Source organism: Oryctolagus cuniculus, chromosome 1 (genome assembly GCF_964237555.1).
Source record: "Oryctolagus cuniculus chromosome 1, mOryCun1.1, whole genome shotgun sequence".
Taxonomy (NCBI): domain Eukaryota; kingdom Metazoa; phylum Chordata; class Mammalia; order Lagomorpha; family Leporidae; genus Oryctolagus; species Oryctolagus cuniculus.
The window spans coordinates 109,114,304-109,131,786 of NC_091432.1; the positions used below are offsets into that span (position 1 = coordinate 109,114,304).

Genomic DNA, 17,483 nt, shown 5'->3' on the forward strand with positions numbered 1-17,483 from the left:
TGTAACAACAGTAACTGGTTGGACAACTTTTTTTTTCTAGGATGAGAAATCTCATAGGGAAAGAAATGCCAGTTTCTAATTTTTCTTCTTCCTTCAAATTAGCACAACAGATTTGTCCTGGATTGTAAAGACAAAGAGCCTGATGTCCTGTTTGTGGGCGACTCCATGGTACAGTTAATGCAGCAGTATGAGGTAAGGGTGGCAGGGGTGAGGGGACTCCTGGCTATGTAAATTCTAAACTGAACCTGCAGACATAAGCATGAGAGCCTATAGTGGGCTCTTCCGGATCTTTTTTGATTTAGGCATTCTTCGCAAGGATACTTGAAAGAAAAGATGGCTTTATTTCTTTTTGACTGCAGCATTCTAAATGTCTTCATCTGGTTTCTGTTCTGCCGTGTTCCTTTGAGTAGTTAAATAGGGATTGACATTGTGGTACTGCAGGTTAAGCCTCTGCTTGGGATGCTTGCATACCATATTGGAGTGCCTGGTTTGAGTCCAAACTACTACGTGCTTCTGATTCACTGCATCCTCTAATGGCACCTGGGAGGCAACATGGGAAACCTGAGTAGAGTTTCTGGCTCCTTCCTTCAGCCTAGCCTTGGCATCTAGGGAGTAAACCAGCAGATGAGATCTCTCTCTGACTTTGTTTATCCCTCTCTCTCTAACTCTGCCTTTCAAATAAATACATCTTTTTTTTAAAAAGCCATCTCCAAAGCCTTTTTTTTCTAAAGATTTATTTTTTTTATTTATTTGGAAGAATTACAGAGAGAGAGAGATATCTTCCATTTGTTGGTTGACTCCCCAAATGGCTGCAGCTATGCCAGGCCGAAGCCAGGAGCCCGGAGATTTTTCTGGGTCTCCCATATGGGTGGCAGGGACCCAAGCACTTGGGTCATCTTCCACTGCTTTCCCAGGTGCATTACGAGGGAGCTGGATTGGAACAGTCAGGTCTCGAACTGGTGCCTATATGGGATGCCAGCATCGCAGGTGGTGGCTTAACTTGTCATGCCACAATGTCAGCCCCTTTCCAAAGCTTTTTCAACAGTGAGTGGCACAATATTTGCAGAGTTACGTTTGAATACAGAAAAAAAATAGTTGGGGCTGGCATTGTGATATCACACCCCACAATACCAGCATCCCAAGTGGGTGCCGGTTCAAGTTATAGCTGCTTCACTTTTGATCCAGCTCCCTGCTAATGCACCTGGGAAAGCAGCAGAAGGTGGCCCAAGAGATTGGGCCTCTGCACCCATGTGGGAGACTAGAATGAAGTTACTGGCTCCTGGCTTTGCCTGGCCCAACCCCAGGCATTGCAGCCATTTGGGGAGTGAATCAGCAGATAGAAGACCTCTCTATCTTCTAACTCTGCATTTCAAATAAATGAAATCTCAAGTGTTACTTCAGATGAAGATTTGTTTCCTACTAATTTTAGCCTAACTAACTCGTTTTTCTCTTCAGATATGGCGAGAACTTTTTTCCCCACTTCATGCACTGAATTTTGGAATTGGGGGAGATACAACAAGACATGTTTTGTGGAGACTAAAGAATGGAGAGCTGGAGAACATTAAACCTAAGGTAAAAATAAACATTTTTCTAGAAGAATATTGTTAATATTGGCTCTTTTTTAAGTAGTTAAATTGTGTGAAACTGGTAGTAAAGCATTGCTTCTTTAAAGCACTGTTTCGCTGTTGCTATTCATCTCATGCCCCTGTAGGGCCAGTGATATTGTCATTGCTTAAGAACACAAAGTATTTATCTAATTAAGAAACCAGCATGTTGTTTGTCTGGGTTGTATTTTTAATTATTGTAATTATCTGCTTCAGTTGTGGGAAGAGATTTGATGTTAATGAAGTGTGCTATTCTGTGGAATGCATGGATCTGGGGCTGTGAGGGGGAAACTGCTCATAGGTGGGCCATGGGAGCCGTGCCATGATTCACTTGAGGAAGTAATTTGGATCTGTTTGACCTTATAAACAAATTAGTAATCTGGGTCTCCAAGTTATTCTAAAGAAAATTCAGAGCAGAAAATTATCTCTATCCAGAACACTATCATATAAACTTCCTGAGTTGGCACAGTGTCTGTTTTTTCAAATTTGGGGAAAAAAAACACAAAGCTGAATCACTGATAAAAGTTACTTTTTTGAAAGTATGTTTTCTTTGCCTTTCTAATAGAAAAAATTGTGTCTGTACCTTTCTTTGGGGACAAAGTAGGAAGTTACTTTGTTGGGTCATACAAGTATAATAAAATGTATGCATCTTAAATGATAGCAAAATTGTAAAGTGATTTTTTTTTAAGAGCAAAATGTTAAAACTGCATCCCACCTCTATCCTGTGACTTCTTTGAGTGCAGCATAACATCCGTATCACTCCCTTTGCTATTTCATTATTATAGATGACACTTCTAACGAGGGTGACCAAGTCTTTATAATGGGAGTGGTAAATATCTTCCCCCAGATTTAGATGTTATTTATATAAATTTTTTTTTACATACAGAAGATTTTAGTTTATACAGTTGAATTCATTAATCTTTTTTGTATAATTTTTGGATTTGGAGAGGTTAGCATCAAACTCTATGATGAAAGAATTCTTCCTTATTTCCTTCTAGTATCATCTTGCCACTTAGATGTTAATCTTTTTGGACTTTATCCTGATATGTGAGATAAGGTATGAATCAGTGTTTTAAGATAGCTACCCAGCTGCACTTAACAAATATCATTCGAAAAATTCATCTTTCTTTTTTTGATTTTTGAAATAAAATTTCAATCTAAATGTTGGACATTTCCTTTATCACTAGATACTTACCTTCTTTTCTTCCTTCAATTACAGGTCATTGTTGTCTGGGTAGGAACAAACAACCATGAAAATACAGCAGAAGAAGTAGCAGGTGGAATCGAGGCCATTGTTCAGCTTATTAATACAAGGCAGCCACAGGCCAAAATCATTGTATTGGTATGTAGTCTTTGTTATATTTAAGTTAGCTAAGGACTCTGTTTAGAAGTGTGTCACTCATGGGCGCTGGGTTCTAGTCCTGGTTGCTCCTCTTCCAGTCCAGCTCTCTGCTGTGGCCCAGGAGGGCAGTGGAGGATGGCCCAAGTGTTTGGGCCCCTGCACCCGCATGGGAGACCAGGAGGAAGCACCTGGCTCCTGGCTTCGGATCAGTGCAGCACCAGCCGTTGTGGCCATTTGGGGGGTGAACCAACGGAAGGAAGACCTTTCTCTCTGTCTCTCTCTCACTAACTATGTCAAAAAAAAAAAAAAAAAAAAAAGAAGGTGTGATCACTCACTGAGGAGTACAGTTGTGGGGTGGAAGCAGTGTATGGTACCTCTGTTGACCTCTTCTCTCATATACCTATGAGAGAAGACATATATATCTCTCATATATATGTCTCATCGTTTCCCATACCAGCTGGGAGATCATCTTTTTTCTTATCCTTGTTTAGAAGTGTGGAAATCTTTTGTTGCCTCACATACCCTTTTTTAAAGATCTGTTGGTAAAAATTATGTGAGATTTGCCAGAACCATGAGTCTGTTTTTCCTGAGTTTGGATCAAGTTAGGTGTGTGGTTCTGTTGCATTGTTGGTATTTTATAGGTGGTGAACTTAATCTTACTCCTAATGGAAAGTGCTACCCTTTCTTACTATTTTTTTTATTTTTAATTAAAAAAAATTTTTTTTTGACAGGCAGAGTTACACAGTGAGAGAGAGTTATAGACAGTGAGAGAGACAGACAGAAAGGTGTTCCTTCCGTTGGTTCACTCCCCTTATGGCCGCCTCGGCTGGCGCTGCGCTCATCCAAAGCCAGGAGCCGGGTGCTTCCTCCTGGTCTCCCATGTGGGTGCAGGGACCCAAGCACTTGGGCCATCCTCCACTGCCCTCCTGGGCCAGAGCAGAGATCTGGACTGGAAGAGGAGCAACTGGGACAACTACCCGGCGCCCCAACTGGGACTAGAACCCGGGGTGCCGGCACTGCAGGCAGAGGATTATCCAAGTGAGCCACGGCACCGGCCCTACCCTTTCTTACTATTAAAGCATTAATTATTTATGGTCTCAGAAAGGAAGCACTGTCTTATTTCAGTATAAAAGTAGCTGTCCGTATTTGTAGCTCAACTTGAAGCATTTATTTAACAAAATGTAATATGCAAAAGTATTTCAAAAAGTTCATGGAAAATGAAATTAAAAGACATATTTGTTTTGGTGCAAAAACCTGGAATCCATGAATAGTTTTTCACAATACACATCTTCCATAAACTCTCTGAAGACCCCTTGTATATGTGGTTCCTTAATGAGATAGTGTTAAGCAGCTATTTACTCAACAAACGAGAGTAACTGTGTACAAAGTATTATCCTAGGTCCTGAGTATACAGAAATGAGTAAGACAGTCCCTCTCAAGGAGCCCATAGTCTAGTGGATGGAAACAGCAATAAAAGGAAAATTATTATGCTATATGCACATGGCAGTAAGAGGAGAACGTGAATGTTTTAGACATGAAAGTTGACAACTTAATGTGCTTTAAAGAATTCATTGGTCTCCAAGCTAATGAAGGAAAGAAGATAGATACCGCAAATGATGTAAAAAATGATTAAAGGCTTGTACTTGTACATGTTTGTTAGGTGAGCAGAGGAAGCTGCATAAAGTTTGAGGCTAGAATGGTTGGAAGAAAGAGGGCTAGCCAGGTCACATAGGAGTTTGTTATGTTAGGGAGTTCGGATTTTATCGTGCAGGTGCTAGGGAGCCAGTTCTTATTTTTTTTTATTAATATAGTCCTTATTTGTTTTGTTGATGTATTTATTTATATCCTGCCTCCTCTCTCTCTGCCTCTCCCTCTCTGTGTAACTCTGACCTTCGAATAAATAAGTAAATCTTAAAAACAAAAACAAAAAAATATTTATATCTTGCCTTACTCCAGAATGGATTATATTGTGGTTATTTTTTTTTTTTAATTTATTTATTTATTTATTTTTTTGACAGGCAGAGTGGACAGTGAGAGAGAGAGACAGAGAGAAAGGTCTTCCTTTGCCGTTGGTTCACCCTCCAATGGCCACCGCGGCCGGCGCACCGCGCTGATCCGATGGTAGGAGCCAGGAGCCAGGTGCTTTTCCTGGTCTCCCATGGGGTGCAGGGCCCAAGCACTTGGGCCATCCTCCACTGCACTCCCTGGCCACAGCAGAGGGCTGGCCTGGAAGAGGGGCAATCAGGACAGAATCCGGCGCCCCAACTGGGACTAGAACCCGGTGTGCCGGCGCCGCAAGGCGGAGGATTAGCCTAGTGAGCCGCGGCGCCGGCCTATATTGTGGTTAGAGTGCAGTGGAGGATGGCCCAGGTTCTTGGGCCCTGCACCCCATGGGAGACCAGGAAAAGCACCTGGCTCCTGGCTCCTACCATCGGATCAGTGCGGTGCGCCAGCCGCAGCACGCCGGCCGCGGCGGCCATTGGAGGGTGAACCAACGGCAAAGGAAGACCTTTCTCTCTGTCTCTCTCTCTCACTGTCCACTCTGCCTGTCAAAAAAAAAAAAAAAAAAAAAATCTACTTGTCAGGTACAGCAGCTGGTACATAGTAGTTCAGGAAATATTTGTATGAATATTGCTGAATAAATCTTTTTCATCAGTATTCTTTGTTTCAAGCAGATTTTTAAGCTTTATATACAGAGGTGTCAATTATAGTGTTAATGGTACTAAAAACATTGTAAATAGTGAACGACATAAATGATTATACAAGTGTACCTCAAAAAGTACAAAATTCATATTATGATAAAACTGCACATGTAGTTCAAAATTGTTTTATGTCAAAATAAACATCTTTAATTATGTTTTGTTGTTGTTGTTTTTTTTTTGGACAGGCAGAGTGGACAGTGAGAGAGAGAGATAGGAGAAAGGTCTTCCTTTTTGCCGTTGGTTCACCCTCCAATGGCTGCCGTGGCTGGCGCGCTGCGGCCGGCGCACCGCGCTGATCCGAAGGCAGAAGCCAGGTACTTACCCTGGTCTCATATGGAGTGCAGGGCCCAAGCACTTGGGCCATCCTCCACTGCACTCCCTGGCCACAGCAGAGAGCTGGCCTGGAAGAAGGGCAACCGGGACAGAATCCAGCGCCCCGACTGGGACTAGAACCCGGTGTGCCGGCGCCGCAAGGCGGAGGATTAGCCTAGTGAGCCGCAGCGCCGGCCTAATTATGCTTTTTTTTTTTTTTTTAAATATTATTTGAAAGGCAATGTGACAGATTTGTCTTTTTTATTATTATTTATTTATTTGAAAGGCAGAGTTAGAGTGGCACAGGCAGAGAGAGAGGTCTTCCATCCACTGGTTCACTCCCATATGTGCCACAATGGCCAGAGCTGTGCTGATCTGAAACCAAGAGCTTCTTCTGGGTTTCCCATGCAGAAACAGGGACCCAATGACTTGGGCCATCTTCCATTGCTTTCCCAGGTCATAGCAGAGAGCTGAATCAGAAGTGGAGCAGCCAGGACCCGTACTGGCGCCCATATGGGATACTGGCAGTGCAGGCGGCGGCTTTATCTGGCACCAGCCCCAAAATTTATCTTTAATCTACTTCTTCACTCCCCAAATGCCTGCAACAGCCTGGGGCTGGACCAGGTTGATGCCAGGTGCCAGAAACTCCATCAGGGTCTCCCTTTTGGGTGGCAGGGACCCAAGTACTTGGACCATCATCAGCTGCCTCCAAGGTACATTAACAGGAAGCTGGGTTGGAAGCATAGAGTGAGAGGACTGGACTCGGTTTTTGATAGGGATACCGGTATCCCAAATGGTACCTTAATCTGCTATACCATAACTCCTACTTCCTTAATTCTGCTTTTCTATCAACATTTTGAAGTATCCTCCTAGAAGTCATTGAATATAGTAGCACTAACCACAGTACAGTTAGGGCTGTGTGAAAACAGACTTTTTGGGCCAGCGCTGTGGCTCAATAGGCTAATCCTCCACCTGCAGCGCCGGCACACCAGGTTCTAGTCCCAGTTGGGGCCCCGGATTCTGTCCCGGTCGCTCCTCTTCCTGTTCAGCTCTCTGCTGTGGTCCAGGAGTGCAGTAGAGGATGGTCTAAGTCCTTGGGCCCTGCATGGGAGACCAGGAGAGGCACCTGGCTCCTGGCTTCGGATCGGTGCGGTGCGCCAGCTGCAGCGGCCATTGTGGGGTGAACCACCGGAAAAGGAAGACCTTTCTCTTTGTCTCTCTCTCTCACTGTCCACTCTGCCTGTCCAAAAAAGAAAAGAAAAGAAAACAGACTTTATGGTGTGTTTAAGCAAAAAATTGGAATACTAAACAATAGATATATTTAGGGTTACTTAAAAGTACAGATGCAATTGGAAAAGGGCTAAAAGGAAACAAAATTAAAACTGTTGCTACAAAGTGAAGAGATTAGGAGTATAGTGTTATTCTTCATTAAAAGTTTATTTTGCTGAGGCTGACGCCATGGCTTACTTGGTTAATCCTCCACCTGCGCCTCCGGCATCCCATATGGGCGCTGGGTTCTAGTCCCAGTTGCTCCTCTTCCAGTCCAGCTCTCTGCTGTGGCCTGGGAAGGCAGTAGAGGATGGCTCAAGTGCTTGGGCCCCTGCACCTGCATGGGAGACCAGGAGGAAGCACCTGGCTCCTGGTTCTGGCTTCGGATTGGCACAACGCTGGTCTTAGCGGCCATTTGGGGAGTGAACCAATGGAAGGAAGACCTTTCTCTCTGTCTCTCTCTCACTGCCTATAACTCTACCTGTCAATTAAAAATTATATTCTATATATTTATATTTTATATATATTATATTTTAGCAGTTATTTGAAATCAAAGAGAAAAGCAACACAGCACAATACCCATATCAAGTGGAATGCTGTGCAAATACATGAGCCAATTTTCTCATCATTGCCTGAAATTTTCAGTAATAAATATGCTGCCTTGTTTTTGAGGCTTAATCATTCTTTATGAATTTGATTGCTGTGGTAGTCTTTGAAAGTCAGAACAAAATGTTTATTTATTGTTCACTGGCTGTCTTTCCTGGTTGCTTATAATTTCAGCCAGACTTTGATATGTCAACATTGAAAGCTGCTCTTCTGTATTAACTATTAGGTGTAGAGCCTGTTACCTTTTTTTTTTTTTTTTTAAGATTTTTATTTATTTATTTGACAGGTAAAGTTACAGACAGTGAGAGAGACAGAGAGAAAGGTCTTCTTCTGTTGGTTCACTCCCCAAATGGCCACCATGGCCAGAGCTATGCCGATCCGAAGCCAGGAACCAGGAGCTTCTTCCTGGTCTCCCATGCAGGTGCAGGGGCCCAAGGACTTAGGCCATCCTCCACTGCCTTCCCGGGCCACAGCAGAGAGCTGGACTGGAAGAGGAGCAACTGGGACTAGAACCTGGCACTCATATGGGATGCCGGCGCCGCAGGCGGAGGATTAACCTAGTGTGCCACCGTGTTGGCCCCAGAGCCTTATGCTTTTAATATTCATGTTAAACTAAGGTTTAGGATTGACTTCAGCTTTTGAATTTTTTGAGGAACTTGACCCATTAAGTCTCAAGTTTCCGATTCTGTAAATTTTTCAATGCCAAAATTTGTATCAGAGTTACCATTAGTGGTATATTTATTGCTCAATTTAAATCTTTGTAGGTGTCTAATATAGATTATGATGGGACACAAAGGGTTAACAAGGATAGGACATGGATCAAGGTAGCATCATTTTTTCAAAAAAGATTTATTTATTTGAAAGGCAGAGTTACAGAGAGGTGGAGGCAGAAAGAGAGCGAGGTCTCCCATGTGCTGGTTCACTCCCCAGATGGCCGCAATGGCCGGAGCTGAGCTGATCTAAAGCCAGGAGCCAGGAGCTTCTTACGAGTCTCCCACGTGGGTGCAAAGGCCCAGGAACTTCTCTGCTTTCCCAGGACATAGCTGGGAGCCGGATCAGAAGGTGGAGCAGTTGGGATCTGCCCATAAGGGATGTTGGTACTGCAGGTGGCAGATTTACTCACTGCGCAACAGCGCCGGCCCCTAGAATAACAGAGTCATAATTTTGTATAATTCTCTTTGGGAACTATGCAATCATATAATTGGTAATCGAAGTTCTAACATCTCTAACATCTTGCTGAAAAAATTTAAAGTAGATGTTAATATTTTGAGTATTTTATTTTTTAAAGAAAATACCCACAGAAAATCTCTTTTTGTGAAATAAGACCTCTTTTTTTTTTTTTTTTTTTTTTGACAGAGTTATAGACAGTGAGAGAGAGAGACAGAGAGAAAGGTCTTCCTTCCGTTGGTTCACTCCTCAAATGGCCACCACGGTCGGCGCTGTGCCGAACCGAAGCCAGGAGCAAGGTGCCTCTTCCTGGTCTCTCATGCGGGTGCAGGGGCCCAAGCACTTGGGCCATCCTCCACTGCCCTCTCGGGCCACAGCAGAGAGCCGGACTGGAAGAGGAGCAACCGGGACTAGAACTGGCACCCATATGGGATGCCGGCGCTGCAGGCGGAGGATTAACCAAGTGAGCCATGGCGCCAGCCCAAAATAAGACCTCTTAAAGTCTACTTTAATTTTATTTATTTAATTTATTTGAAAGGCAAAGTGACAGAAAGAGATAGAGATCTTCCATTGGCTAGTTCACTCCTCAGATGCCCAAAACAGCTGTAGCCGGGCCAGGCTAAAACTAGGAACTCCATCCAGCTCTGCCACATATGTGGCAGGAAGTCGAGTACTTGAGCCATCATCCACTGCTTCCCAGGCTCATTAGCAAGGAGCTGGATCAGAAGTGGAGCAGGCTGGACTTGAACCAGCAGTTGTATGGGATGTGGGTGTCCTAAGCTTAATCTACTATATGCTATACTACAACCCTTTGCATGCAATGTCTGCCTCTTTAAAGACTCCTTTCAGATGATAAAACTTTGCTCTTGCTATGTAAGAGCAGGCTTTTCTTTCCTTTATTATAGTAGGATGACAGACATCTGATTTATCTGAAAGTTATGATAGACCATTAACATGTAAGTTAAAAATTGATTGAGGCCATATTGCTGTTTCATCCTACCAGATATTATGTGGCTCTGATTCATCAAGATAACATTCTTTCTAACCTTCTCATGGTACGTTATGGTGTAGGCTCCATGTGACAGTAATGGACAGGTGTGCATTTGTACTGGACATTCTGAAAGCTTTGTGGAGAATAGATTGAAGAGAAGACAACACTGGAAGTAGGAAAACCAGCGAGGAGATTTTTACATTAATGTAGGTGAAAGGTGATAAGTTTCCCATCTATGGTAGTATATTTAATGGATTAGAGAAGAATTTAGAATGCAAAAGGTGCATAATTTAATGATCAGTAGACAAGGTGGTGGGGTGAGATCCTCAGGGATGCTAGGACAACCAGTTGATAGAATGTGTAAGAGACCTAGTTTGCGGGGAGGATGATGGTGCGCTGCTTTAGATCATGTTAAGTTTGGACTGCCTGAGCAGCATTCAAGTGTGGTTCTGTAACTGCATGTTCAGCATGTAATTCTAAAACTCGAGGGAGAAGTTTGGCTGAAAGTGGTCGGAGTGGGAAGAATAGTGGGCCAAGGAGAAGTTACCTGCAGAATACAATTATGGGAAAGGAGGGAAAGAAGACCCTGTGAAGAAACTAAGAAGGAATGCTCAGCTTTCATTAAAACTGTTGTGGTCCAGAGTTTCAGAAATCAAAGCAGGTTATTCGGGAATATCTGAAAGCAGAAGTAAATATTACAGAAGAATGAATGAATCTTCTCATTTCATGTTCTTTGCTCTGCCCAGGGTTTGTTACCTCGAGGTGAGAAGCCCAACCCTTTGAGGCAAAAGAATGCCAAGGTGAACCAACTTCTCAAGGTTTCCCTGCCGAAGCTTGCCAATGTGCAGCTACTGGATACAGATGGGGGCTTCGTGCACTCGGACGGTGCCATCTCCTGCCACGACATGTTTGATTTTCTGCATCTCACGGGAGGCGGCTATGCAAAGATCTGCAAACCCCTCCATGAACTGATCATGCAGTTGTTGGAGGAAACACCCGAGGAGAAGCAGACCACCATTGCCTGACTGGCTCCCATCGGTGTTAATAGCTTCCCAGCTTCCCGAGATCAGTTATGTCACTGGCACTACAGAATCCTTCTCTTTCTTAAGGCACTTTGCATTGTAGAATGTTCCTGGATGTTCATACCTAGTGTTTGAAAGGGAGGAGGGATTCAAACTGGTCCTGTACATAGGTTTGTTTGACACAGGAGAAAAATTAGCCAAGAAGATTGTTGTTTAAATTCATTGGAAACAAGAAGGGGACTTTTTAGTTGTATGTGTGACACATTCGTTGAATTATCGCTGTTTTTCCTAGAACAACATCAAGCCTAAATACTGAACAATATGAAGATTCTTTTCTTGGCCTTTTTTTCTATGGATTATGTCATATATAATAATTTTCACTCACACCTATTTGGCTTTAAAATGTGGGGTTTTTGTTTTTCCAGTTTTGAAGGCTCATAATTTAGCCATAATTTACTCCTATGTATCCTCAGCATTTTCTTAACATACAGCATTGGATTAAACATGCTTGTCATTCAGATATGGAAGATTTATAGTTACAAGTGAATTTGTTCCACTCTCTTAATTTTTTAGCAGTGAAAAACAGGTTTTTGCCCCATTTGGAGGACTCTTTGGAGGGTATGATTTTTATGCTGCTGAATATCATGTCTATAATAGACCCATGCATGCAGCCTTTTCCCTTGTCCCCACTTCTTTTGCCCTTAACATTACAAGCTTTTAACATTTTTGACCTAGGGGCTCTGTTGCTGAAAGTGTAAGTCCCCAGCCAGTTACTCTCATATATTGCTGATGTATAACTCATTCTCGTGTGGTGTTCTGTGCTGTCAAGTCTGTGTAGTGCTATCCATATTCAGAGTCTGCTTTGTCTGGTTTTTCCCTTAAAACCTGTTACAGTTTCCTTTTGGGGAAAAAATAATCAGAATTCTATTTCCTATCCTGTAATGCCTGGCATTGTTTCAAATTTTATAGGCTCTTAAGATGTATATTTTATTATTTTTAAAATTGGCTTGTTTTTAAATTATATCAGTCCAAAAAACTTGGCTTTTTCCATGGGGAAACAGTGAAGCTGCTCTTCAGAATAAACATTCTACCTTTACCCCATCTTTTAGTAAAAAAGTACTAGGTTCATTTAACTTTTAGGGTTTCTCACTAACATATCTTCAGAAGAATTTCTTTCAAGAGAGTTCTTAGAATCTAATGACTTCCTTGAGCTTCAAGAATTGCCACTTAAAAAATAATGAGAGAGTAGATGATTTGTCGTTCAGTATACCTATGGAATATGCACAAACTGGACCAGGTGGGTATTGCATCGACCCATCGACCTGTGCTCTGCAGTGATTCCGCTTCACATTCACATTCAGTAACCGAGTTGTGTGTTGTATATTCTGCTTGCAAGGCAAATGGCGGTGCGTTGTATATTGGAGGAGGGTTGCCGATTTATGCTAAGATTCATTTCTGATTCAGAGGGATAGAACTTGGGCTTTTTTCTTGTGCAGTCTCTAGAATTTGTGTTTTTTTTTTTGTCTTTCTTTAAAAAGCACACACTTTTCTGAATCTATCATGTCTTCATTAGCGATTGAAAATACATATGGTGTTTACTAAACTTGTTTACTATTTTGAAATTTTCTTTATGTTTTTAGCAGCCCAGGTTCTTGTTTTTCAGCACAGATTTTTTTCTTAACTGCGGTATAGGTGGAAGCAGAACTAATGAAGCCAGAATTCTGTGTGTACAAAGACAGTTTCCTATGCAGGTTTCTTTCTGTTTGTCAGGGAGTGAGTATGATCCAAATCAGCTCCTGAGCTTGCTCCTGCAGCATGTGCTTTCAGCTTCTCTCTCGACCGAGGATCAATAGCCCTTTGTGGGCTGGCCATCAGCTTCTTTGTTTGTGAGTACAAACCTCAGATGTTACTACATCTGCCAGAGCTATTCAAGCAATAGTATTGGAACCACTAGCCTTTTAAATACGATTCTGTCGTGTTGCTAATGTACAGATACTGGGTCCACTTTCATTTCTTGCCAGATTTCTTTGCACTGCTTTAGACAAAAGCTATCACTCTACTTTTCTTTAATTGACATCCCAGTTTGCTTCAGTGACAGAACTTACTGCCTAATCTTTTGTACTTTTAGAAATCTATAATGCACTGTCTAAGTGAAATGTCCTAGTTGTCGTGATTAGGGGCCAACTTTCCAGGCAGCTAACAGAGATACTATTCTGTTTTTATCTCAGTAATTTCTTTGCCCACCATTCCTGCTACGCTAGATGGCAGCCATGATGGGACAGTATGTCTGTGATCTCATCTCGAACATAGCAGGTTAAAGATATACTGCCAGAGGTGACCTAGGGCAGGTTGTCTGCTGTCCCTATACTCTAGATGGCCACAGACGTGCCCTTGCTACCACCTTGGGTCTATATGGACTGCTTAGGACATCTGCCTAAACCTCAATCTTTTGTCAAAAACCTGAACCCAACAAAACAAATCTTGAGTAGCTCATGCCCTGCTCTTAAGAATTCTGTCTGTTGTTTAAAAATATATTTCCAACTTCTTTTTATTTTTTTTAACCTAGTCACTGTTTACAGTTATATGCTAAAGCCTGAAATACTGTCTGTGCTGTGGTGTATGAGCATTGCCAATTTTATATTTATTGCAGTGAAGAAGAAACTAAAAATATATGAAAATGAGGAGCATGTCCAAGCTCCCAAATCTGTGTGGGTGCATGTGGGAGAAGTGAGTGTGGGCCTCGTACAAGGAGGCTTTTTTGGGAGAGGGGTCCTGCAAGCTTCTCCTTGGTGTTCCTGCTTGGGGATCACTGCTGCTAGCTGACTGAACCTCCCCAACGGAAGTTTGTGATTCTGCTTTGGCAAAGTTTCATTGACTAGTAGAACTCATTCTGTTTAGTGCATATTTCAATATAAATGTAAACATTTCACTCAAACTTGCTGATGTCTTTGTGTCTCCTTTATTATCGTTTGGATTCCCTTATCTTATCACAAGCAAATTGAATGCTTCAGTGGAATTGAATGGATGAGAAGTTGAGTCTCATCACTCACCTTCTCAGGGGGGTGAGATGGGGCGAGTAGGTGTCCTAAGGAATCTAAGGAGAGAAGTGGAAGAATCTATTTCAGACTGGCCACAGTATCTGGGAGAAAAAACAACTCTTCAACTGTAAAATGACCTTTTGATTCCTTTTAATTACAGCCTTAACAGTTTAGTCATATAAAGTGTTCTATTTTCTACTGTTTTTCCATTCCTGATACTAATGATCACCAGGGTTTGGTTTGTTTTTTTTTTTTTTTTAATTTTTATTTATTTGAAAGAGTTACAGAGAGAGAGAGAGAGAGAGAGAGAGAGAGAGAGAGAAGTCTTCTATCCTCTGGTTCACTCCCCAAATGGCCTCAAAGGCTGGGCGATCCGAAGCCAGGTGCCAGGAGCTTCTTCTGGGTCTCCCTGCAGGGGCTCAAACACTTGGGCTGTCTTCTGATGCTTTCCCAGGTACATTACTGGGGAGCTGGATCGGAAGCAGAGCAACCAGGACTCAAAGTGATGCCCATATGGGATACCAGACGGCAATACCAGGGCTTTAACCCACTGCGCCACAGTACAGTACCAGCCCCAGTGTTGTTTGTTCTTAAAATTACGTATTGTTTATTTGAAAGGCAGAGAGAGAGGTCTTCCATCCATTGGTTCACTCCCCAGATGTCCGCAATGGCCAGAGCTGCACTGATCCAAAGCCAGGAGCTGCTTCTGGATCTCCCATGTGGGTACAGGGGCCCAAGGACTTGGGCCATCTTCCACTGCTTTCCCAGGCCATAGCAGAGAGCTGGATTGGAAGTGCAGCAGCCGGACTCAAATCAGCACCCATATGGGTGCAGGCGCTGCAGACCGGAGCTCTAACCTGCTGCGCCACAGCACCAGCCCCACCCCAGTGTTTTGTAATATGTTTTGGAAAATACCTCTTTTCTCTATTGTCTCCAGCTTGAATTTTAGTAGCACTCCCTCAGTTCCTGTGTCATTAAGTATAAAAAGCCTTGGAATAGTATTTGCCATGTCAGCTTCCTATGCACTTTATGTAGGAGCATCCCCAAATGTTACTGTCTGCTAAGAGGTCCAGGTGCTGGGTTTTGTATCTTGTCCACGATCAATCATATTTAATTTAATAGTTTAAATAGTTGAACTGGGATTTGGATCCAGCACTACCTGCTTCAAAGTCCTTACCCTTCCATCAGTTGAACTTGAATCTTTCTGGCTCCTGATTTTGATTTGCTGAGTTCATGACAAATGAATCCCTTAGTTTCCTTTCTGTTGAACGTGCTGGGAACGAAGTGATTGTCTTCCTACCTGAACCAAGGCCACAGCTTCCTCCATCATTAAGCAGCTGATCTGCTTTTTGGTTCTATCCTTCACTGGCCACAAAATGATCAGATTTATTTAGTTTAAAGTGCATTGTCCGTCCATCTTGCTCCTTACCTTAAACACAGCAGTAGGGCTGGCATGTTTATGGAGCATGAGTTTTTGGTGGGGTACCCAAGGGATTCAAAGAAGACCTCTTGCCTATGTTGACATATTATTACATTCAGATGAGTAAAAGCAGACACTGTTTGAATAAGTGGACTTAGAATCTAAAGGAAACCTTGAAGTTTAATGAGATTTAGAGCAGAAAGATAACTTTCCACACGCCACAGTGATGGGAGAAACAACAACTTGAAAGGAAAACCTCAGATAAAGGGTTATGTCAGGATTCGGCCAGCACAGCTTCCTCCCTGGAAGTCCGCTCTTATACACGAGGCTGGAAGCTTTGCAGAGAAATTTGGGTGGGTGCTGTGACCTGCCTTCACGGAACTTGGTGAATATCCCCAGTCTCAGGATAAATACATTTATGACTAAATGGGCCACCATTGTGCACTGCTTGTGACACCAGCATCCCGGAGTGCCAGTTCAAGTCCCTTCACTTCACTCCAGCTCTCTGCTCATATGCTTGGCAAGGCAGCAGCAGATGACCCAAGTACCTGTGCCCCTGCCACCCATGTGAGACCTGGATGAAGCTTCTAGCTCCTGATTCTGCCTGTCCCAACCCTGGTGGTTGCCACCGTTTAGGGAGTGACCCAGTGGATGGAAGCTCTCCGTGTCTCAGCTCTGCCTTTCAGATAAATATTTTAAGAACTGAATACATTGTGACTACAAGTTGTGCAACTTGAGGGTGGACTCATCACCCCTACATCCCCAGACTGAAACGGCCTACTCCTAGCACTTCAGGCTGTGAGGCGAGTTCAGTTACTCAGTGGGCTCATCAGACGTATCCTGGTACCACCACCAGCCACCGTGCCGAGAATAATTATGGCTAATTGATAAGAGTGGATCCTGTGGTTCCTTGACAGCTAAAAATTCATAAGTTTTTTTTTTTTTTTTTATCATTGTATCATTCTTCTCTGTAGTGATGCTACAGGAATAAAATGGTTTATTCCTGTAGGGTAATAAAATGTGGATACGTTAAACCAAAGCATGTTTCCCCACTATCTAGTAAGTTCCTCTCCACCCATGCCCAGGGAGGCCTTGAGTTTGTCAGCTGCTGTACATCCCCCTCAAAGTGCACAGCTGCCACAGAAGCAGCCTGGGTCCCGAGGCTTTGCCTGACCGGATCCAAGGTACCTCCTGCAACCTTTTCAGTGGCCCACGTGAGGAGAGCGGTGTGAAAGTTGTACTTGGGGGAAAACTGGACAAAACCCACAGGGAAGTTAGTCTCCTGCATTTCTCCAGCCATCGCAAGGGTGAACGCCTAAAGAAAACCCAGCACAATGGAAAGGCCTTGACCTAGTGGTTAAGATGCCAGCTGGGGTGTCTGCACCTCATATGGAGTGCCTGGGTCAGAGTCCCCGCTCTGCTCCCGGTTCCAGCATCCTGCTAATGTATGGCCTGAGAGGCAGAAGGCTCAAGAATTGGGTCCCTGCCACCAAGTTGAGACCCAGATTGTTTTCTGGGCTGGCTGAGCCCTGGCTGTTGTTAGCATTTGGGTAGGTAAGCTATTATTTAGAAAATCTGTCTCACTTTCAAATAAAATGAAAACAAAAAATTTCTATGGGGCCGGCATGTGGCTCACTAGGCTAATCCTCTGCGGCGCCAGCCCCCCAGGTTCTAGTCCCGGTTGGTACTATTCCCGGTTGCCCCCTTCCAGTCCAGCTCTCTGCTGTGGCCCAGGAGGGCAGTGGAGGATGGCCCAACTGCTTGGGTCCCTGCACCACTTCCAGGAGGAAGCACCTGGCTCCTGGCTTTGGATTGGCACAGCGCCGGCCATAGCAGCCATTAGGGGAGTGAACCAACGGAAAAGGAAGACCTTTCTCACTGTCTATAACTCTCTCTGTCACTGTCTAACTCTGCCTGGCCAAAAAAAAAAAAAAAAATCTATCAACAAATCCTCATACAACAAAAAACCTCTTTCTGAATCTTTTTTTTTTTTTTTAAAGATTTTATTTA

The 17,483-nt window shown here is 43.3% G+C and overlaps 1 protein-coding gene across 3 annotated transcripts in view; it reads left to right on the forward strand.

Moving 5' to 3' along the window:
- PAFAH1B2 (platelet activating factor acetylhydrolase 1b catalytic subunit 2) overlaps positions 1-13,950 on the forward strand; it is a 33,161-nt gene extending 19,211 nt beyond the window's left edge. For all 3 annotated transcript variants that reach the window (XM_002708388.5, XM_008260907.4, XM_051848969.2), the window contains exons 3-6: positions 103-192; positions 1,456-1,572; positions 2,824-2,946; positions 10,740-13,950. In XM_002708388.5, the coding sequence (XP_002708434.1) occupies positions 103-192; positions 1,456-1,572; positions 2,824-2,946; positions 10,740-11,018 (609 nt within the window). In that variant the 3' untranslated portion in view covers positions 11,019-13,950. The remainder of the gene's footprint in view (positions 1-102; positions 193-1,455; positions 1,573-2,823; positions 2,947-10,739) is intronic.
- The last annotated feature ends 3,533 nt before the right edge of the window (positions 13,951-17,483 follow it).